At 36.5% G+C, this 22,567-nt stretch overlaps 3 protein-coding genes across 4 annotated transcripts in view; all 3 read left to right on the forward strand.

Moving 5' to 3' along the window:
• The first annotated feature begins 669 nt into the window (after positions 1 to 669).
• On the forward strand, positions 670 to 9,041 carry BicD (Microtubule-associated protein Bicaudal D). Of its 2 annotated transcripts, XM_023392297.2 has the most exons (10): positions 670 to 906; positions 3,960 to 4,100; positions 4,170 to 4,748; positions 4,887 to 5,144; positions 5,255 to 5,401; positions 5,577 to 5,609; positions 6,208 to 6,387; positions 6,463 to 6,712; positions 6,792 to 7,043; positions 8,308 to 9,041. In XM_023392297.2, the coding sequence occupies exons 1-10, from the start codon at positions 670 to 672 to the stop codon at positions 8,628 to 8,630; spliced, it is 2,400 nt and encodes a 799-aa protein (XP_023248065.2). In that variant the 3' UTR covers positions 8,631 to 9,041. The 2 variants fall into 2 exon arrangements, with proteins under 2 accessions (XP_023248065.2, XP_089450294.1); XM_089594168.1 differs by lacking the exon at positions 5,577 to 5,609.
• A 4,996-nt stretch (positions 9,042 to 14,037) lies between these two features.
• Positions 14,038 to 15,287, forward strand: LOC111643936 (gamma-interferon-inducible lysosomal thiol reductase-like protein). Its single transcript, XM_023392299.2, has one exon. It carries the CDS (start codon positions 14,187 to 14,189, stop codon positions 14,883 to 14,885), a length of 699 nt encoding a protein of 232 aa, XP_023248067.2. The 5' UTR covers positions 14,038 to 14,186; the 3' UTR covers positions 14,886 to 15,287.
• A 1,945-nt stretch (positions 15,288 to 17,232) lies between these two features.
• Ptp36E (protein tyrosine phosphatase 36E) overlaps positions 17,233 to 22,567 on the forward strand; it is a 101,291-nt gene continuing 95,956 nt past the window's right edge. The window contains exon 1 of the mRNA XM_089594450.1: positions 17,233 to 17,272. The gene's annotated coding sequence lies outside the window, so the exon portion shown is untranslated. The remainder of the gene's footprint in view (positions 17,273 to 22,567) is intronic.

Raw genomic sequence — 22,567 nt, forward strand, 5'->3', positions numbered from 1 at the left:
ATAGCCGCTGTCACGCGAAACTCCACGCCGCGTGGGCGATTTTGTACATAATATACGCTTTGCCACATCGGCCGGTCGCTACACCCAGCTGCTGCAGCTCCATCGCGACCATCGGCACAAAGAGAGAGAAGGAAAGGCGCAATATATATATATAATCGTACGGTCGAAGGGAAGGAGCGGTGGAAAGGGACCACACCGAGTCGATTTACGCATTCCAAAGGCTCTCCAAAACGAGAACGCGACGCCAGTAGTATACCCGCGGCAGAGCCTCGGTGGCACACGCTGTACAAGCACCAAAGTATAACAAAATGTGCCGTAGGCGGGATATCGCGCGTAAAGTGTAGCACGTATACACAGTTGGGCATCGTGTGGGTGGATTGTGCGTTGGCGCCGGGATAATGTCCCAGGTGGCAGGTGACATAGGCTGGTGCACTGGCCGTCAGCGTCCGTCCAAGATGGGCGAGCGACCGAGTAGGTATTGCTGTAGCCGCTCCTCGCGGTAACGTACCCCGTTGGCGTTGCACGGCCGATCGCGCCTCGCATTGGAATTGGCGCATTGAATACCTGGGAATAAGTGCGCGGGTGACGGAGAAGGGAGGGGGAAAAAAAAAGAAGAAGAAGAAAAAAGTCGCTCGAGTGTCCGGCGAAGGAGGATAGACGAGAGGCGAGATGGACGGGGTGGCGACGGAGAAGACGTCCGAGGGGATGGACGCCGACTTGGTGGCGGATCTGAGGGTCGAGATCGAGAGGCTGTCCAGGGAGCTGGACCTCGCATCCACGGAAAAGATACAGTCGGCCAAGTACGGGCTGGCACTGCTCGAGGAGAAGTCCCAGCTTCAGGACAGGGTTAACGAACTCGAGAGCCTCTACGACCACACGAAGCACGAGCTGGACATCACGCAGGAGGTTGGTGCTTTGGGTTGGACAATAGGGGGGGGGAATTTGTTTTTCACATGCCATCGTGGGGTTGTGTATTTGTCTTGGATGTTTGATCGAGTTTGAATAGGGGTTGGGGCTTTTTTTTTTTTTTTTTTTTTTTTTTAATGGAAGGGAAAAGTTTTCTTTGCTTGATTGATGGTTGTCCAGTAGGATGTTTATTTTCCGGACAATGTTATTTCCGAGCATGTTTGTTTCCTACCCATTTTCGAAGATGACAGTGCTGTTTATTTCGGGGATGTTTACGCGTATCCTTGATAACGTACAAATCTATTGACTTAGATTGAACGATTTTTTTTTTTTTTCTATCTGTAAATATGGTAATAAAATATTAATATTAAAATTAGTGCTTATCACCCGTCACTAACAGAACTGATAAACTAAAATTTAAGTTACGCACCCCCAAGAAAATTTTAACTTCATTTCAAAACTTGCGTAAAATAATTTTTTTTAAACTTTATTTGAAAATATTGTACTCAATAATAGGAAATAAACTGTTAATGCATAGAAAATAAAATAATTCACACAGAGGAATTTCAATTTTGGGTTCGTTAAATTTTTATTAAAAATTAATTTGTCTGGATACGCATTGGTACTAACGAATGTTCGATAAATTGCTTTGCCGTAACTTTAACCTTTTGATGCCGGCGTGTCAGTAGAGCGGCTACATTAGATACATGTTTTCAACACATAACTCGATGCTCTCATTAATGTTTGTAGGTAGAAAATCGATTAAAAACAGTAATTAAGACTATGTTGTACCTATTCGTTAACGAATTTCACTGATGTACTTGTAACTATTCTTACGTATTTTTTTTTTTAAGGTACATTAAAAAATAATGAGGGCGGTCACCTCGGTATATTATTCAGCTAAATACTCGAATTTTTATGCCCAGTTATAAACAAACTAAACGTCATAATATAATATAAGTTTTTTAAGATGTTTTATTGTTAAAAATAAAATCTCACTTCTATTAATTAAGTAGAAAATAGTTTAAAAGATAAAAATTCAACGTAATCAACATAAATTATAATTAACATAAACATATCTTCCTGCAAAAGCATTTTTTCATTGTTTGCCTAACTTTATAAATACTGTAAAATTTTAATTCGATCATTTTGTAATTTTTTCTCACTTACCTTTCTTGAGGGGCTTCATTTTCCATGTTAGTATTAAACATTTGGCATGAAATATCCGATCTGTAAAAAAACATCATCTATAAAGTAATGCTTACAATTCATTTTTTTTCTTTTTTATGCTTTAAAATTTTTCTAAGGCGAAAAAATTACAATTCATAATAATAGCCTAGCCACCAAACTCGGTTGCTTTTCGAAAGTGCTAGTAGTACGCCGCACCCGTTGTGTATCTAGTTTCTAGCATACTTATGTAGATTAATCAAGTTGTCAAGTTTATTATACAGATCTCTGTATTACTTAATGTTTTTGCGGACTTGATAACTTTTTAGCAATTATTATTTGATAAAATTATAATTTTTCTATTATCTGGTATGCATTTACGTAACTGATTTGTAATAACATTTTGAATTTACCATAAAAATTATTTAATCTTTCAAAATTATTGAAGTTCGTAATTTACATTAATTCAGTTATTCATTTTTTGTAACTCATATTTAAATAATTTTAGTTTTAAATCATAATAGTGGTAGGAGATTAAAATTTTATTATTAAAAAATAACAAACCCATTATATAATAACAAAATTATTAAAAAATAACAAACGTTACAGGTGATTGAAATTTTTTTAAATATCAATAAAACAATATAATTTGTATTCGAAATTATTAACAAATTTAATGAACCAAAATTTCAGATTTTGAAAGAATTACATTGTAAAAGCAGTACTACATATTACCAGGTAGTTAAATTTTACGTAACGATTGGCTATTTTACGTACCTTCTACACTAAAAACTGAGAATACTAGTCTTCAGGGTATTTAATGATTTTCTCACAACGCAGAGAAAGCAATAACTTTTAACTGGAAATGTGTGAATTTTTTCAATATTTTTTTTACTACAAATTACACACAGTTTATTTACACCCTGAATGGTTATTGTTAAAAATTTCTACACTTTTTTTGGTTTTTAAGACATCGTAAAATACAGTGTATGCACATATTTGAGAACTGATGATTAAAAATTAAAACAAAATCAACTGTACGAAAAAAATTTATTTTCAAGCTGCAGTAAGCGTGTATAATCAATAGTGTCACGTCATGAATTATGAAAATCGCTTCAGGAAATTTCGAAACATGTTTAAGTATGAAAGTAAACGTGTCCTCATACACAAACACACAGTAACATCTACTGATGGACACATCTGTTTTAGTACCACATCTGTTAAAACTATACGTTTAAATTTTTTACACGATCATACCTATTTCTAACACGTTCTTATAAAATGATTATTATTGACCTACACAAAATTTACTCTACGAAGAAGCAGAACATGTATAACAAATTATAATCGTAATACATCATAAAATACCATAAAATTATGATTAATATGTGTACTTAGGAATGAGTGTATGAACTTTAAATAAAATTACAAAGTACAATTTTGTACACAAATCAAATAGCATATAGTTAAGCGTTTTGTTGGCCTATATCCAAAAGTATAAACATCAACCAAAGCTATTTTCAAATTCAATAACAGCATTATTTTCTTTGAAAACATTTTTGATGAATTTCTCCGTTACACAATCTCAAAAAGATCGATATTTTACGCTGGTAGGATACGTACTCACGGGATGCTCGAATTCCATTGTGTATCTATTTTGGCGTTATTACTCTACTGTACCTCAAAATAGGATTGCGCTCCACTCTGCGCTTGGGTCAATTGTACTCGCTTCAATTGTTGAATCCATAAGATTAATACCGACACAACAACTGTAATTTTTTGCTGTTGTTACAAGTAATCATGGAAAAAAAAAAAAAAAAAAAAAAAAAAAAAAAAAATACGAGTTAAAAAGTAAAAAGTATTAATGCCTTGGGAATCGTTTGTAGGCGCTAGCCAAGTTCCAAACGACCACTAAATTGACGAGACGCACGGGCATAGAGCAAGAGGAGAGCCTGCTGAGCGAGAGCGCGGCGCGCGAGACGAGCCTCCAAACCCAAATAATCGAGCTGGAAAATGAAGTCAAGCAGGTAAGTGAGCCACGAAAATCGGATGAAAATTGCACTCGAGACGGAGACGAAATGTCGTTTTGCCCACAGCTTCACCACGAGCTCGAGCGAGCGACGGCCGAGCGGGACCACGCATTGCAGGAGCGCGACGACGTGGGCAAGGACCACTCGCTCGTCGAGTCGGAGCGGCGAAACCTGCGCTCCGAGCTCAAGGAGTGCCGCTTCCGGGAGACGCGACTCCTCCAGGACTACACGGAGCTCGAGGACGAGAACATCTCGCTGCAGAAGCAGGTGGCCACGCTGCGCTCCAGCCAAGTGGAGTTTGAAGGCGCGAAGCACGAGATACGCCGGCTGACCGAGGAGGTCGAGCTGTTCAACAGCCAAGTCGAGGAGCTCGCCAATCTGAAGAAGATCGCCGAGAAACAGATGGAGGAGGCCCTCGAGTCCTTGCAGGCGGAGCGCGAGGCCAAGTACGTCCTGAAGAAGGAGCTCGACCAGAGGATGAACAGCGAGTCGATCTACAACCTGAGCAACCTCGCGCTCTCCATTCGTGGGATCACCGACGACCAAACGATGTGCAGTGACGGGGAGGACGACTCACCTGCGCTCAGGAGGATCGAGGACGATCTGAAGACGCAGGAGCCGGGCACTTCGACGGTGAACAAGCAGGTGGAGATTTAATTGTTTTCTTCCCGATGTGATGACAAAAATCACATTCGACACATCCCAAACAATCGATTGACCCGTTTTTAGAAAGAGAGAGAGAGAGAGAGAGAGAGAAAAATCGTTAATCCATTTTGTGATTAGGTCGACCTCTTCTCGGAGATCCACTTGAACGAGCTGAAGAAGCTGGAGAAGCAGCTGGAAATGGCGGAGATGGAAAAGGCAATGTTGACCCAAAATCTGAAAGAGTCGCAGCACGCGGTGGAAAAGAGCCAGGCCGAGCTGCAGTCTTTTATCGCCCGTATCGTGCAGTTGGCGGCCCATGTGCAATCGTTGCAGCACATTCACTCGAAATTGCCCGAGAGGCAGAACGACGAGGCCACTCTGGATAAACTCAATTTGGTGAGGAACAATGACGCTTTGACCTACTCTTTCCTACCCTCTTTCTTTGGTATCACCAGTTGGAAACAAAGGGAAAGGACGTTTCGTTGATCGAGCTTTTTTCTTCGCAGGCCGTCATACAGTACCATCAATGGAGCACAATGTCCGCTCAGGAGGTTCAACAGCTTCAGAAGGACTTGGCCGAGCTCGAGAAAGGCCTCACGATTTCAGACTCGACCCAACACCTTAGGACGGAACTCACGAATCTTCGGAATAAGGTGAAAAAAAAAAACTATGCCACTTGATACCACTAAATTTAGGTGATGTCGGTGGTTGGACTTTTGTATATCATTGTCATTATTTTTGTAATTTTTTTTTTCTCGTGAGATAACTTGTGGCGAAAACATTGTTCGAGCACATCCGAGTAGCTTAATCAAACTTGTTAAATTTCAGATACCAGTAACACAAAAGAGCCTCCAGGCAAAGGTCGGAGAGAGTGGTCCCGATGTATTTACACATTTTTCATGTTCATACTGTATTTTGTTTGGCCTTACCTCGTGATTTACCTTACAGCCTGCCATTGTCCTAACAGCGCCTTGTGTGTAGAGTATAATTATTCTCTCTGGTTGAAACTAGAGATGCAATACTTTTACCGCTTTGACTTGAAAAAAAAAAGAGTTTGACACGGCATTATAATTAAGCCGAGTACCGTAACATTGTCATTAAAACATGATGCATCGATTCCGCTGCCACGACTACTAAAACGCATTCGAAAAAAAAAAAATAAAAAAAAAAAACAACAACAAATGTGCTTGCGAGGAATGAAAAAACTTGAGGCTTATCGCAATGACTGTGACTCCAGATCCTCCGTCTTCTCGCGTCTGTCAATAATCGCCTCATCTTCCGCTAACGTGGCATGACGAGAATCCAGAAACGCACGAAAGCATTGAAAAATCCCTCACTTGCTCGAAGAAACAGATACTGAAAAGCATTGCCATGCAGTGACCCGCAATGAACACCCAAAGCTTATCAAACTTCCATCGCCTACAAAAACCGCGTCCTGTAACGATCCATCCCGTTTCAGCTGCTGGACACCGAGCAGAGGAGCATGCTGCTCGAGTCGGACGTCAGTACCCTGTCCAAGCTCGCAGCCGAGGCCGGTGGCTCGCTCGAGAGTGCCCAGAACGACCTGCAGAACATGTCCGACGAACTGGCCCAGCTGTACCATCACGTCTGCACCGTCAACGGCGAGACGCCCTCGAGGGTGAGTATCAGCTTTTTTTTTGGCTAATCGATGGCCCGTGCAAAAGTTAACGGGGGGAGGGTCCTTTTGCCTCAGGTGATTCTCGACCACGAGAAGACAGCGCCCGACAACGAGGAGGACAGCGGGAAGATCGAGTGGTGCCGGACGCTCTTCAAGACCGACATCAAGATCAAAGACCTCGAGAGTCTGAGCAAGGCCAAGGAGATCACGAGGAGCATCTCGACGGCCATGGATCAGATCAAGCATCTGAGGAACGCCGTCGAGCACACGATCGAGCTGTCGAAGCTGAAGGGCGTGAAGACCGGCATGTGCGCCATGTGCGAGGGTGAGCCAACTGCATGTTTGTCTCTCTCACGTGTCACGTGAGATTGGGAGTTTAATGTCTCTTGTTGCGGTTCGTTTAGCCAACGTTGGTGAAAACAAGGAGGTCGCGGAGCTCCAGGAGCAAGTGCTCCGACTGAAGGCGCTGCTCTCCGCCAAGCGCGAGCAGATAGCCACCCTGAGGACGGTGCTCAAGTCCAATAAGAACACTGCCGAGGTCGCTCTGAGTAATCTCAAGAGCAAGTACGAGAACGAGAAGAAGATCGTCAACGAGACGATGCTCAAGCTCAGGAACGAATTGAGGACCCTCAAGGAGAATGCGGCCACCTTTTCGAGTATGTAGCTTTTCGTCTTTTTTTCGTTTTTTTTTTTTTTTTTTGCTTTTCAAAAACTTTGTTGAATCGGTGTGCTATAAACAGAGTTTTTTTTCTTTTTTTTTTCTTTAAATTTTATTTTCTACCGTTCATTCGAAGCTTATACATCACGCATTATTTTATTGAAAAACTTCTAATGATATGTTTGTTTCTGCCCCCATTTTTTTTTTCCTTCCACTAATGCGTATGTGCTTGAACTAACTTTGTGCTTCTTGACGCTTTGACCACGACACGAATACACTATTGGATCTAATACTCGCGACACACCAGCAATTACTTACATTCTAGTCATAATATTCAGCTGCGTCAGCGTCGATTTGGGCCTGGCGCTGGTTGTTTGTCACAAAACTTGTTCCTACGTTGCCGTGTGACGTCACGTTACGTTTTTTGTTATTGTCGTTGTTGTTGATATAATGGTATGATTTTTACTAATTGAGCAACATACTAATTTCATGGTTTACTAACAGTACTAGCTGGTGTGATTTTGTAGAAAAAACATTAATTTTTTTACTGTAGCCAGACTTGGGCACTGAAACTTTTTCAATTTTTTGAAGCATAAATTTTTACTGAGTTATACATCACTTGGATTAAAAAATTTTTTTTTAATTTCACTTGTGACACAGTGCTTAACAAATTTTTTCCAGAAAAAAACAATCGACTACATTTGAAAAAAAAAAAAAAAAAAAGAGTCAAAGTAGTCAAGAACAAACTTTATTATTGTTCAAAAAAATTTTTTAACATGGTATTGTAAATAGTGGTGAACAAAAATTTTAAAAAAAAGTCCACTTTGTGCCAGTCAAAAAATTAACTTTTCAAGTATTTACAAAACAACAAAATAATTCTGCCCAAATCTTACTGCGACGAAGAGTTAATCTCGTGTTTTACAAGCCAAATGGTACTTTGTTTATACATTCATCGACGATTGTTATTTCGTAAAAAAAATTGCAATGCTATCGAGCCGATTCGGTCGTACAGGTTTACCACATGGTTCCACGACACACTTAACTAAACCGCTTCTCCCGCACGGCTTAGTGCTTGATCCTTTCTGTTCCTGTTTTCTCCTTTTCCACTTGTCTCGTGTTGACTAAAAAAAAAAAAAAAAAAAAAAAAAAAAAACAATGGTAACGAAAAAAAAAAAAAATTAATAATAATAATGAGCAAAAGGTTCTCTCCTTCCGGCTAACAAACCACGAAACTCTACAAAACTCTACCCTTAAAAACGCAGGTCTGCGCGCGATGTTCGTGGCCCGGTGCGAGGAGAACGCCACGCGCGAAGACGAACTCAAGCGCCAGCTCGCCGTGGCAGAGGAGGACCGCAAGACCCTCAACCAACTGCTGCGTCTGGCCGTCCAGCAGAAGCTCGGCTTGACAATGAAGCTCGAGGAGATGGAGGTGGACCGCGAGCTTCGTAACACGAGGCGGCACCCGGCCAATTCTGGCGGAGGCGGAGGTGGTGGTGGTGGTGGCGGAGGTGGTAACGGAGGCCGAGGGCGCGGGAGACTGCCTCAACAGACGAACCGTCCCCATCAGGGCAGGGACTTTTTCTAGAAGATGGTCAAGATGTGGAGCAAGATATTCTGAGACGCGGCGCCGCAACGGCCAACTCGGTAGACTGGCTTTTTTATTCGTGAACTCCCCCGTTGCCTCGACTAAGTTGGTTTTTCTAACTTATCTTTATTATCGGCTTTTGAGACTTTTCTCCAGGATTCTTATATTTTTGACTTGTGGTTTTTGCGCCATTTCCGACTTTCTTTGAAAATCAAAAGCTTTTAGAGTTTATACTACTGACGTGCAACTCCGTCGATTCAGAGGTACGAAAAGTATCGTTTTCCAATTGGTATGGTGCTTGACTACGACGTCCTTAGTAACTTCATGTGAAATCATAAAACATTTTTTTAATAACAATTTTGACATTTATCGGCAGGTTATTTGTGATTGTGGTCAGTGTAGCATTATTCACAACATTATTTTAATTATTTATTATTAAAAATTATTGAGTTGAGAATTTATTTAATGAGACCAAGATTAGAAAAATAATCGAGAGAAATATTATCATTTTAAAACTCTTGTAACAAAAAAAATTACTTATTATATTTACAGTCTTGACAATAGTATTATTGTAATGGTTAATACATGCTTTTAAAATCAATCGACAAAACTTTTCAAGAGTAGATTTGACTATTGTTCGATTATTGTTAACCTGACAGCGATTAATTGTATAAAGACAAAAAATTAAAATTTTCTAATGACCGAAGGTATGTACGCACCAGAAAGTTCGCTTTTAGAGTCTCGCGCCTATGGAATAAACTGCTCCACGTCATGACGTCGGATGAATATATCACTGTCTCTGTCTGTTAGTTGTTAGAGATGCATTGCTGAGCGCAAATTTACAGATGGAAGGGCCCACTTGAACGTAGGCCAGATTTCTACGGAAATGTTGAATTAAATCTTGTGTGGGATGTTTTTTTTATGAGTATATTTATGTTTGCGAGAGTGAAATATGAAGTGTTGGGTAAAGAAAAGAAGAAACTTGTCCATATGTTTGTGTCTTCTTTTTTATAGTTGTTTGAACAGAACTGGTTGGATGTTAAAGAAGAAAAAAAAAAAAGAGATAATTCAAGTGTCCATATTATTAAGTCTTAGGAGACGATAAAAAAAAAGCCAAGGCCAGCATTTAAGAGTGTATTGATTTTTTAGATAGTATTTTGTTTATTTTTTTAATAATTTTATTCCCTTCTGGGTGGTTTTTATTAGGAGATGGTTTTACTTGTTTTTTTTTTTTTAGAATTTTTGAACTCTTAACTTGAAAAAAAGAACTAGAAAAGAGAATTTTTATCTATAGTACGTTTCTGTGTGTATGTGTGTGTGAGGACAATATTGATGGTTGAACAGTGCAAAACTTTTTTAACTGTTATGACGCTTGCTTGGAAAGCAAAGTAGATTAGAAGAGTAAAGAACTGTAAGGACAGCATTGTTTGACAGCTAATGCGTTTCCATTGCACATAGTGCGAGACAAGCCAACCATTCGATTTTAATTGTTGATGCATGCATTACAGTCAGTCTAATCGTGTTTCTTTTTAAAAAAGAAAATAAACACGCAGACTCGACCACTTTATATTTATTTTTAGATTTTTATAAGAGTAACGGAATTTGTGCAATTATTTTTTAACTGATACTGTTATAAGGTATGGTTTTAATAAATTTCGTCCTGTTTTTAATGTATTTTTATTTAATATTTATTAATGAATTTGATTTTAAGTAGAACAGTAAAACTAACAGAGGCTGTTGCGAAAGTTATTTACTTATATGTATATTTTTTGGCATCTTATATTGATAAATCTTAAGTAACGTCTTATTAATGTATTTTCACATCCAACTATGATTAATTTACCAAGCCATTAAATCATTTTTAAAAAGTTTTACCCTTTCGCTTGTACTATTTATTATTTTACTAACACATTGTGGCGATCAAAATCAAACAAATATAATACTTAAACCAAATATTCTTAGAAATACCTCATACATAAATTGTAAATTAATTAAAATGAAATTCATATTCTACGTAGATACAATAAGTAGAAAACAACATTTTACAAACAGAATACAAAATACTTCCATGAAGAAACAAAATATTAATTAGTATTTATTAAATACTTTTTTTCAAGTGACTAGAACTAAAAAAATCTTGTTTTATCGATTTGCTATTTTTTCTGGAAAATAAAAATTATTACCTTTCAAATAACTTTGTTGAAATAACAATGTACATATGCTTGAAAACACAATGAAATTGTTGAAGTTATATTGATGACAAACAATTACCAATAATTATTTTTTATGCCATTTATCTGCAACATTAATTATTATTATTATTATTATTATTATTATTATTATTATTATTATTATTATTATTATTATTACGACCTCACTCATCATTCAAATGAGTGTAAAAAAGCATATGTAAGAAATAAAGGTGCTGAAGGTGAAAGAAACAAGAGCAATGAGCAAATGAAATGAAATACGTATAGATACATGAGAATTTTCGTCAGCTGCTCTAATGAGAATAATATTTTTCATCGATGCCAACAATTATTCGCTGTTGAGTATGTTTGTATTGTGAATGATGATTGTAAAATGTGGCGATAACTCCGCTCAGAGGGAAAAAAAATAGATCATAATAGAGGAAACAAGATAAACCCCATGTATTTATAGACACGTAGTATAACCTTGTAATAATGATGGACGGATGAGTCATTGTTTTCTGAATATTATAATTATATCTGAAGAAAAAAGAAACATTTAGAACATTTCTAAAAGCCTCATCCGAACGTCGAGCGGAGATTATCGCTTTAATGTCCATTAACCAAACCGAGCCTCAAAGCACCGTCCCCTCTTTGTCCTTCCCTCCTTACACCACCGTTAGAGCTGTACTTGTCATATATATATAAAAAAAATAAAATATACAGTGATTTCGTCCCTTGTTATATTATAAATAAAAAGTTATAAATATTTATATACATGTATATATTACTTTAGAACTTGTAAATTAATATTAATGATATTGCTGTATTTTTCGAACGTATATGAAATACTGTTATCGAATGGTTATCTGGTTAGTTTTGTACTTTTTTTCTCCGCAGTTCAGCCATACGAGCAGTGAATCGTTAAAATCGAATAAAAATGAAAAATTAATTGTTTCCACATTAGACAATAATACTTCGATTTGAAAAACTTTGTAACATCAAAAGAACTGACACATTATCTAAGGCATTTTTTAAAAATAAATTAATGTATAATAAACAGTAACTTTAATTTGAAGGAATGTAATGTCAAATGGTAATAATGTAACTTTGATCTGTTAGTACTGGATGACAAGTCCATTTTGTAAGCTATTTAAAAAATTCACAAGCCTTGACAACTCATGAAATTATGTGTATTCGAACGCACGTATCGTCCATAAGGAAAAGTTCCTCCATGTCGATATCGACACCTACACTGATTTCTATGATTAGTTGAAAACAGTAATATTCATGATAAAATTAAACATTTGAGTGCCGTAATCCTGTTTGAATATAGTTTTGTTTACGTTCTTGCGGTGGTGTCAGGCGTAGTTACGTAGAAGAAAATATTTAGCAATTAACGAGAAAAAAAAGTAAGGGTATATTTACAATAATAATATAGTTGGAAAAAACATAGGTTGCACAAACGGAGTAAAATTAATAACAGCGAAAAGTTAATGATTACTTGTGTAATGATTAGACTCGCTTTGATCATTTTGATGTGGCGTTTGTTGAATTTTATTATATTTGACGTACTTGTCATCTCATATGTAAACGTCATTTTTATACATGTATCGATAGAGATACGTTGATTTGACGATTTTCTTATTAAATATCATAGGACGTTTTACTACAACTTTATAATGCATTCTTTTTGAAATTAACATTACGAACTACATTTTTTACACTTCTTTAGTCTTAAGTGTTGCTCTGCTTCAAAGTATAAATAGTGACGTATACTATGATGTCTGTCTAATACTGAAATTTTAATTAATTAATATTTAATAATTTTAAATTAATTTTTCTTGTATTTCATGAATGAAACTTATTCTACGTACGTATTTATTAGTTACTTTGTTACTATAGAACTGGAGACATGTAGAATAAACATAAATAGTTGAATTATCTTTTTGTAAAAGAAGTACGATCCATTAATGAATTGTATCTTGTAAATAGTGTAAATGCACTGGAAGCGACGAAGTAATGTATGTTTGAAAAAATAATTTCTTGTCAGAGCTCGAAACACAAATTTGAGGCATTCAACATGTCAATTTTCACTAATTTTGTTTTCATGAAAGACAAAATGACAGCAAATGCGTAGAGATTAAAAAAAAATCAAAAGCCCTCATAAAAGATAATAAAGACTTGTCTCTTTTAAATGTGACAATGAAAAAAAACTTGAACGAATTTATATATAAATATAATAAGATTCAAGGTACTGGATGACAATTGAAGGAGCGATGTTGTTTGTAATTATTATGACTTATTTTGTAACATAAATTTGAACGAATAATAATAATAATCATTTGTAACTTAAAAAGCTGTACGTCAAAGTTTATTATCCATCTTATATTTATTTAAATTTCAAAGTAACTATTTTGCTACAGCCCTTAGTTTTTCTTTTAAAAAATAACGCAAAGAACACATAGCTTTGAGTTGGCACATAGCTGCAAAGAGAACCGCATGCGGCACTACCAAATAAGGAGAAAAAAATTACACCCAACACATACAAGCAGTTTAAGTAGATACAAAGTTGTGTGTTGTGTATAAAACCAGGTGTAGAATAGAGGAATGAAGAATATAAGAGTGGAAAAAAACGAAATGCCCCAGTGAGCTGCCCGTACTAGGTATACGTTGTTGCGACACTACTACGATCGACATGTAATTACTGTCGCAGTTAGGCCCCGTATAGTCGTCTGTTAAATGAGTGGTGGCATAACCTAAACTTCTATTTTGTGTACATTTATTATTACATACTACTGCAATATGTGGCGCGTGATATTTGTATTTTTATCGCCACGACTGATAAGTTGACTATTTCTAAAACCATGTCGACGTGAACAAATCTGTGTTATCACTAATATTACTAGGTACGGTTCATCTTAAATTTGCTTATTATATTTGAATTTTTTCTCTTTTTTATTAGCTTTTTATTTGCAAATTTTGTTATTAATGCTTTTTAGAATACCAGTTAATTGTTTCGTTGATTTTGACTGACAGATAACAATTTCAGTGGCAGCTGTACACAATAATATTAAATTGATAAAACATTAAAATTCTAGGATAAAGTCTTGAAAGATATTTTTGTGAGGTAATAGTTACATGTACTAATTTTAAAAAATAGTAATAATATTGCCACATTTGAATTGCACTAATAATCAGATTTACTTTTCAGGTTCAAGTGTTAAAGTTGTATGTACTATTATTAAGTTTGCCCTAAATATTGTTAATGTATGATCTAGTCAAAATACTATTTACCATGTGCTAATACAGTATTTGGCATTAAATTGACAAGTGTTGCAGCTTTGTTATCATTACATTTTTTAAAATGAAGTCCATCAATAGTATGAGACTTAAGTTACTACTAGTTGCATTTGTGATCCTATTGTTCTGGCAGAGCTCCAAGCTCTGGTCACTGTATGAGGTACAACCAGAAGAAGTAAGAGAGTTGATTGAGAAGCAAAGTGTTAACCAGCAAATATTAGTAAACGTTTACTACGAGGCGCTGTGCCCAGACTCAAGAAATTTCATCCTAAAACAACTAGTACCAACATTCAACAGTATTGAGGATTTCATCGAATTGCAATTGATTCCATATGGAAAGGCCAAGACGAGAATTATTGAAAATGACTTTGAATTTGAGTGTCAGCATGGACCAGTTGAGTGTGAAGCTAATATATACCATGCATGTACTGTCAACAAGATCAGTGATTCCAGAAAACAGCTGAAACTAATAGCTTGTATGATTAAGGACAATACGCATCCCTCGCAAGATTTTGTTAGTTGTGGTAGTACATTACCCGAGTATGAGAGTATAAAAAGCTGTGCCCAGTCTGCCGAGGGCAGAAGACTTTTGTCTAAATTTGGTCAAGTCACAGATGAACTGGAACCGAAAGTCAGTTTTATTCCAACCATTACTTTTGATAATGAAAAAAATAACGAAAGTAATCTAATACCAGCTCTGAAAAACTTGAAGCATGAGATATGTAAGCGTTTAAAAGACAAGCCCAGAGAATGTAGGAGATAAAAGATGCTTCCATTATGTTGTTCTGAAGCTGTAAACATAAAACTATCCATAAAAGGTCCAGAATGTAACAAAGAATCGCTATATTAATTAAAAACAAATTGATGAGTATTAAATAGTTTATACCGTTAGGTACATCGATGTACAACTGTAAAAAAATTTTTTCGCCTAGTATACAAAGGTACAAAATTTGTTGCTCTCTGGAAATAATGTACATTTTTCCATTTATGGACTGTCAAAGTTCTCGTTATAATTTTGATATCTTTTTTTTTATTTGCTACTGGTTATTACGTAAATTATTAAAAGAAAAAAATCCTCATATTGATAAATATTCGTAAAATATACAATAAAATAACTCAAATATAAAACAAAAAAATTGATGGGATGCGTGTGGTGTGTCTTCATTGTTATTATGCTACTGTTAGCATTGAAAAGTTTCTTAAAGATTTAAAACTTTTTTAACAATTTATCTATTTTATTGAAATAAAAGAATAATTTTAAAAATGCAGTTTTACTATGACAGATTGTCGTTAAACAAAGATTTTTTTAAAAGTAACCATCCAGTTTTTATTTTTAACAAATGTATAAAAAATATGAATTTTATTGTTCATAAAAAATTTAGTTACTGTTTAAATGATCTGCACAAACTTTTTTTTAATCTGTCAAAAAAATTAAATGAGCTTGATCCTCTTAATTCTAATTGTAACTTTTCTGTGATTCATATAGCAGTTACCCAACTACTAGCTAACCTTATCGACTAGATATTACTGCTTAATGCATGTACTTGGACTTGAACTGTAAACTTTATTATTTAAATATGTTAATCTTATTACAACATATTTTTTACTTCACTATTATAACATAAGAAAGTTTCTCAAGAAAAATCATATTAATAGTACGAACATCGCCCACATCCCACATTTTTCATGACTGACGGTCCTGAAATTGACATTCTGTTTATGTCGGAAATTGGATTTACTAGGTAATGAAATCTGCTCTTACCACAATAATTTTTGTGACGTTTGATTATTTCAATGAGCTCACGTAATAATAAATAAATTCATAGTTTGTTTGAAGAAAAAGTGTTACATAAATATACATGATATTTAAAGGAGCTAAGACGTTACCAGTGCTTGAGTGCATCCAACTTTTGTAATGATAATAATTTTTAGAATTAAGGATATTTGTGTCCCAGTAAATTTTGTAGTAAGTAAGAAGCATTTCTACGTTTGTTATGATGATACTAATTTTATGCCGAATAAAAAATAATTTTTATATAACTTTGCATCTTTGTTTTGTGACTAAACACATGATGTATCCTTACTTAACCCCGTAAATTAGAAACTTGAACAATTAAAAATAATTGTTCGACCTCATTTTTCATGGACGTATGAAACCGTAGAAGAAGAATTATTGTTGAATAAGATCGACAAGTGTTAAAGTTAATAAATTTGAAATGAGCCTTTATTATCTGCTTGACTATTAGTTCCGTAAGTCAATCATAAATTTCTTGGTAATCGACACCTTTGTACAGCTGTGAAAATTAATGACTCATATCGTCGTTGTCGCACAGTCTCAAGGTCACGCACCTCGTACGCTGTTTACTTATACTGCACTGGCATTTTTCAAACTAACATAAATACATCAAGAGTTACGGTTTGTTTATTTGAAACTATGTCCAATTTTTTCATAGTTCTGTACCCATTTTCTTGCATGAAATCACACATCAGAGCTTGATTAATTTCCTGCACATAATTTGAAGCTAAACATTGATCAAAAATATTCGAATTATCGATCCATGCAACAGATTTCGATCGAAAAATAACAACAATACGATCCAAGTGCGTCAGACTCTCCCTCCCTACGCCTATATCAAAATACGTCGATGCGTATGCAGTGGATGCGATGCCGTTTGCGGTCTCGGATCAAAATTAGCGCTTCGAAAAATTCCACGCGCAAGCTCTTCCCCTCCCGCTTTTCAAGAGCTTTCTCCCGACCAGCGTGTGCACACATGCGTGTGCGTCATGCGATCTGCGCGTCCGACATATATTTGCTCGACGCCCGCGGTTGGCGGCGCGCAACTCTTTGCCCCTGGTGCTGCCACTTATTGATAAATACACCTATATGTTCCATGCCTGGCCGTTCGAGAGTGAGAATTGACGCGCGCGCGCTCGAGTTGCTTCAAGACTCACTGTGCACGCTACTTTTGCCGGAAATAGAGCCCGTGTTTTCAAAATACAGGCGACTCTCGAAGCAATCGGTTATTCTTTCGATCTATTTATTTATTTTCTTTTTTTTCTTTTTTTTCTTTTTTATTGTAAATATATGGTTGTGATTTGTTTTGGTGAAGAAGCAACGAGCTTAGTTTTTTCACAAGAAGATGTCGATTGGTGAGATTTTTCCCTTCTCCGGACCAACGATGTGTTTTTCCTTTTTTCGATTAGAAATATCATTTTGGTCATTGTCTGGTTTTGTAAAACTAGTTTTGTTGCATCATATTTTTTGTCCTTCTAACTTTTTTTACATTTAGAAAATTGATTTCATTTTTATGAATCATAAGAAAATAAATGCGAGTTATCTCTGTTTGGTATATAATATTTTGTAAGTACAGGTACATGCTTCAGTTGGTTTTACAATTCAGCTGCAGCAGTATCTTTGATGTTTTTTTCATAAATTTGTATTATAAAATTACTTGAAGCTACAGCATCATTTTCCACCAGAACTCTGATACTTCAAAATTGTAACATAAATATGTAATAAAGTAAACAAATGAACTGTTAATGTATTTATGAAAGTATCTATTTCAAACGTTTCAAAAAAATAGTTTGGAAAAATTAAACTGCGATTTCATTTTACAAGTAGATATGCGTAGAGATTTTGGGTGTAGAAATGATCCCCTCTTATCGACTTTACTACCTTGAAATCTGAAATGCTCAATGACCTTATGGACTGTTCTGATTTAAGCAAATACATATTATGTATAATTTTTTAGAACAAACGAGGGTGGGATATTTAAACTTATATGAACTTGCTTATCACTGTATAAAACATATTATTCATTAAAATCTATTTATATGTTTCATTTGTAAAACGTGATTAATTAATTTTCGTTAAGTTATTGAAAAATTCTTTCAGATGAACTTTAAAACGAGAACAAATAAAGTAACAATTTTAATATGACACTTTGCATCACGTGTAAGCCAAATTAGTGCGTTAGCTTACCAAATGTACGATTTTTTTCGCATCTGCAAGAGGAAGGCAAATCAGATACAATATATTTTAATACGAGGGGTTGGAAGTAAATCTATTGCACGTATAATATTTAAAAAAATTAAATTTTATCCAACATATCACTATCGATGACAAAAGATTCTTACCAAGCTCTAAAATGAACAGTTCAGCAAACACAAGGTTCTCCCATGAGGCTAATAATCTCGACTGTAAACTTTTTTTTTTCGAAACTCGATCTGGCCCACTGACTTAGTGTAGTAACGCAACCGCTCTTTTTCCCTCGAGAAAAAGTCGCCGTGGTGAAATCAAAGCTCATTGAACGGCTTTTTGACGATTTTTGGCCGAGAGCCACGCTTCCGGGAATGTCTCTCTCAGTGGAGTCGACGCCTGCTTTCAGCCTCTGGCAGAGAAGCAGCCTAGTCTCTACTGAGACAAAGACGGCTGCTTTTTTTTCTCCGGCGCCTTTTGTTTATTTTGCTTTTCTTTCCACTACCCCAGTGTAACTAAATAGACGTGATTATACATATTTTTTTTTTTTTGTTGTCTATCGTTTCACTAATCATTCCATAGGCCTTAGAGATATAAATTTGATTCACGCTAATGGAGCAAAAGTAGAGAATTTATGATTAAAAATAATGTAAGTGTGCGCAATACTCTTACTTCTAGTGAGTTAATTGCAACGTAGCACTTCGCGTTATACCACTTTAAGTTGGAGCAAAAATCGATGGTGGAAGGTATGTCATCACGTCATTTTTAGTATGACTTTTTATAACATGTCTGACCATATCTTGACATCATCTACTTAACTCTGGAGATAATCTCGTGCGGAGAAGTTTCGAGTCGAAATGAAAGAGAAACATTTAATCTGTTTCAATTAAGGATGAAATATAATAGACAGTAGTTGCACATTTTATAAAATTTTCACGAAATACCATGGCTGTTAGGGAGCACGGGTGTACATTGATTTTCCAAAACTCGACATGCCTATAAATTTACGTGCGGCTAATCATGATTTCAAAACCAGCTTATTTACGAAACGGAAAACAAATCGGCATTCCAATCTCGCGTTCTTAAAACCACCATTCCCCCGAATATCCGTGCCCACCCACATAAAAAAGCACTCGTAAAAAAATGCACGCACACACGGACATACGCATAGCCTCACAAGCTCGTGAAAGCTCTCGTTTGGTCAGGCGCACACAGCAGCAGTTTCAAGCTCAGCTTCTCACCACCGGCTGCTATTTATAAAAAGAGAAGTTAGCCGAGCCGAGGGTCACCGCTTAACCTTGTCCGCGACGTGAACCTACTGCGAGCTCGTGCATATACATTGGACGCGTGTGCGTGTCACCTTACATCGCTGCGTTAATGGTCTCTTTTTCTTCGCCTTCTCTTCCGCGACGATCCAAATGGGTCAGCTTCGAGAGAATTCCCCGAACAACGATCATGTGTGGGCATGTGCATGGAAATCCAAAAGATTTCCGTGGACGTTCGTGCGCTTTCGTCGAGGAATGCTTTGGATATTAGATACATATGCTTGTATTTTTGACGTTCAGGTGGAATGAACTTTCGAGGCCGGAGCTGACTCCTTCGTTCTTTTAATTTTTCCGATGTTGCAAGCGATGTTGGACGTTTCGTGTGGTCTTTTATACTGTCTCAAGTAATAATAAAAATAAAATAAAAAACTTTATAAATTGTTAAAGATGCGCGTATCGTATATTTGATAAGGTCTACGAGGCAAATCATCCGAGAAGTGACGAATGTCAACCTGTAACGTTTTAGACAGAAACACCAGTGCATGCATACACGTATTTGAGCTCGTGAGACAATAATACATTAGAAAACTTGACTCGTACGACAATTGTTTTTTTGTAAGTCAATGAGCGGCTTATCGAATGGAACGATATTTGGAGATTGACGGGTTTGGGTCCGATTGCGCTGGCAAAGTGCCTTTAGTTTCGATAAACGTTAAATTAATCTTTATGATACTTCGTACGTCCAGAAAATATGTACTTTAATTTGCAAAGCGTTTTTCATGCTGTCGCCTCCTGTACTTACGATAATTCTTGTTCCACATACAAAATTGTCCGTACCCCTTCGATCTCACTATTTTCTCGATAAATCCATTAAAAACTAAACTAGTCCTCTTAAAGCCTTTTCGTGTGATCAATTTTTCCCCCGATTCTGATCCAACTCTCTCTCTCTCTCTCTTTATCCATCTACCTCTTTCCTTTTATCTAACACTTATTAATGGGTGCCATCCCAATAGAGGGTCTTTTTTTTCTTGCGATTGTGTGGAGCCGGCTATCAATTACTCGGTAAAAGCGAGCTGGCCTTTGGAGTTTTTTACGACCCCGAGTGGGTGAAGGCTTTTTTTCGCTTCGCAGAGAAGAATCCGGGCAGTTGGTTTTTTTTTTCCTACCGAAAAAGCTCGGAGTTTGGAAAAGTTTTTTGAGGATTCAGGGTTTTTATGTTAAGGTTGACGTATTGGCAGCATGAAATAACCAAATTCCTTCTATTGTACTATTTGATTGCGAATTTAATTTTAGAGCTTGAATAGAGAGTTTAGATAGTACTAAGATCACATTTGCGACCTTTAGAACTTTATTAGAAAAGATGTATCAGTATAATTTGGGTTGAACAATATGGCTAACGGTTAAAAAATACTGTTGCCAAGCCATAAGATACAATGTTGTAATCGTATGTATAATACAAAAACGTTAAAAATAGTGAGACCTAATTAGTGAATTAGCTTGAAATTGATTACTTGGTGTAGGTGTATTTGTGAGAGATTTTAGTCATTTAGATAATTTTTCGTTGTATTATTGGTCACCTTTTTGAAGATGCCATTTTGCAGAATTATTGTTTATTTAGGTAAAAACTATAACGCTAACTTTTTCCGAGAATCTGGAATTGTTTTTGTTATCAAGTAAACTAATCGGAGAGCCAAGGTACAGCATTACGTCTAAACGACGCAAGGATGGGGGAAATCTCTGTGACATTTCGATGTTATCCTGCCGGATCCAACGAATTATCTGTATTTCCCAGCCCCTGGCTCGAGCAACCTTGAGATAAGTGTGCCATTAAAGATGTTTTCTCCGTTTTGAAGCCAAGATTATTCTATATCTCGTTCGACTTTCCCGTTTACAAAAGAGATATTCTGTGAATCGTGGCTTGGGTTTTTAGTACCAAAGATTTTAGATAACAAATCGATATCCAAATTACGATACTGATGGTATTATTTATGAATCTGTTTGTTTGTTTTTTTTTTTTTTTTTATCAGTTTTTTTCTTAAGATATTTTTTGTGCGATGTAATATCGATTTCGAGAGAAAAAAATTTTCAATAGCTGTTTAAAACACAATGTTTATTCCGAATGAAGATGTATCTTGTCGTGTTTGAGCCGAGTAAGTAGATATACACCGATTATGGTCAGACGTAGCGTTTTCGAGCTCCATAGCCTGTACATGTCCGTTTGAAATGCGACACTTGTAAAATATGCTGCTTTTGCTAGTCCACAATGTTTTTCTAGTATCCAAATATTAAAAAAAAAAATTCATTGGTCCGTTATGCTTCATAAAAGTATTAGAGATACCCTTGTATTTTGTACGAATGATTTTTAGAGCTTCTCAAAACAAGGGATTACTTTTCTCGTTGCGAGATAATTTTTTCCCATGAATATACCTTCTTCCTCATTCCGAGAGATAATTAAATCACAGAAATTTCGAGGGCACATTAACATTTCTAACATGCTCTGTAGTCCATACGAAACCCTCCCCACAATTCCTTCTTCCCGAGCCATTCCCTCGAAAATCCCAGCGCACGTACAATAAAACCTTTCGTCAATCATGCCCAGTACTCGAATGTACCATGAGAATGCGAGGCGACAATGCCGTCCCCGAGGGTCAACAACGCCGCGACCACGCCCTCCACAATAAGCGCGCGCGCCGGCTCTTTGACTTTGCAAGCACTGGTCTGTTTGCTCGCGTTTCTACCTTCCCAAACAAAATTGCGTTCCCTCATCCTTTCGCGCGAGTATGAAATTTAATCCGTGCACCTCGAGGCACGACGAATAAAAAAAAAAAAAAAAAGAGCTGCACTGCGAGCACCTTTGCTGATTAGTTTGGCTCGTCAGGAGCGGAGGGTTAATCTGGAAGTGCAGCGAGCCTCTGAGTTGAATTTCATTGGAGGCGAAAGGATCGTGTGTATACGTAAATAATATTCACTCGGCAAAACAGAAGCTTCGACCACACGATTGTGCGCGCACGAGACAATCCGACGAATCGATGACGGACGGTGACGGAAAAGAGAGCGACGATCCAATCAAAACGACAGAGACACAATAAGCTATAACTTTTGACCCAGATATACCGGCTCTTTCTCTCTCGTACGGCGCGTTCGGCCGTGCAATGATAGATACACACATCTGATGGCTCGAGATGCAAACATTGCACGAAC

This window comes from Copidosoma floridanum, unplaced genomic scaffold (assembly GCF_036245765.1).
Source record: "Copidosoma floridanum isolate Cflo_tuat_1 unplaced genomic scaffold, Cflo_Japanese_pri ptg000021l, whole genome shotgun sequence".
NCBI classification, from domain to species: Eukaryota; Metazoa; Arthropoda; class Insecta; order Hymenoptera; family Encyrtidae; genus Copidosoma; species Copidosoma floridanum.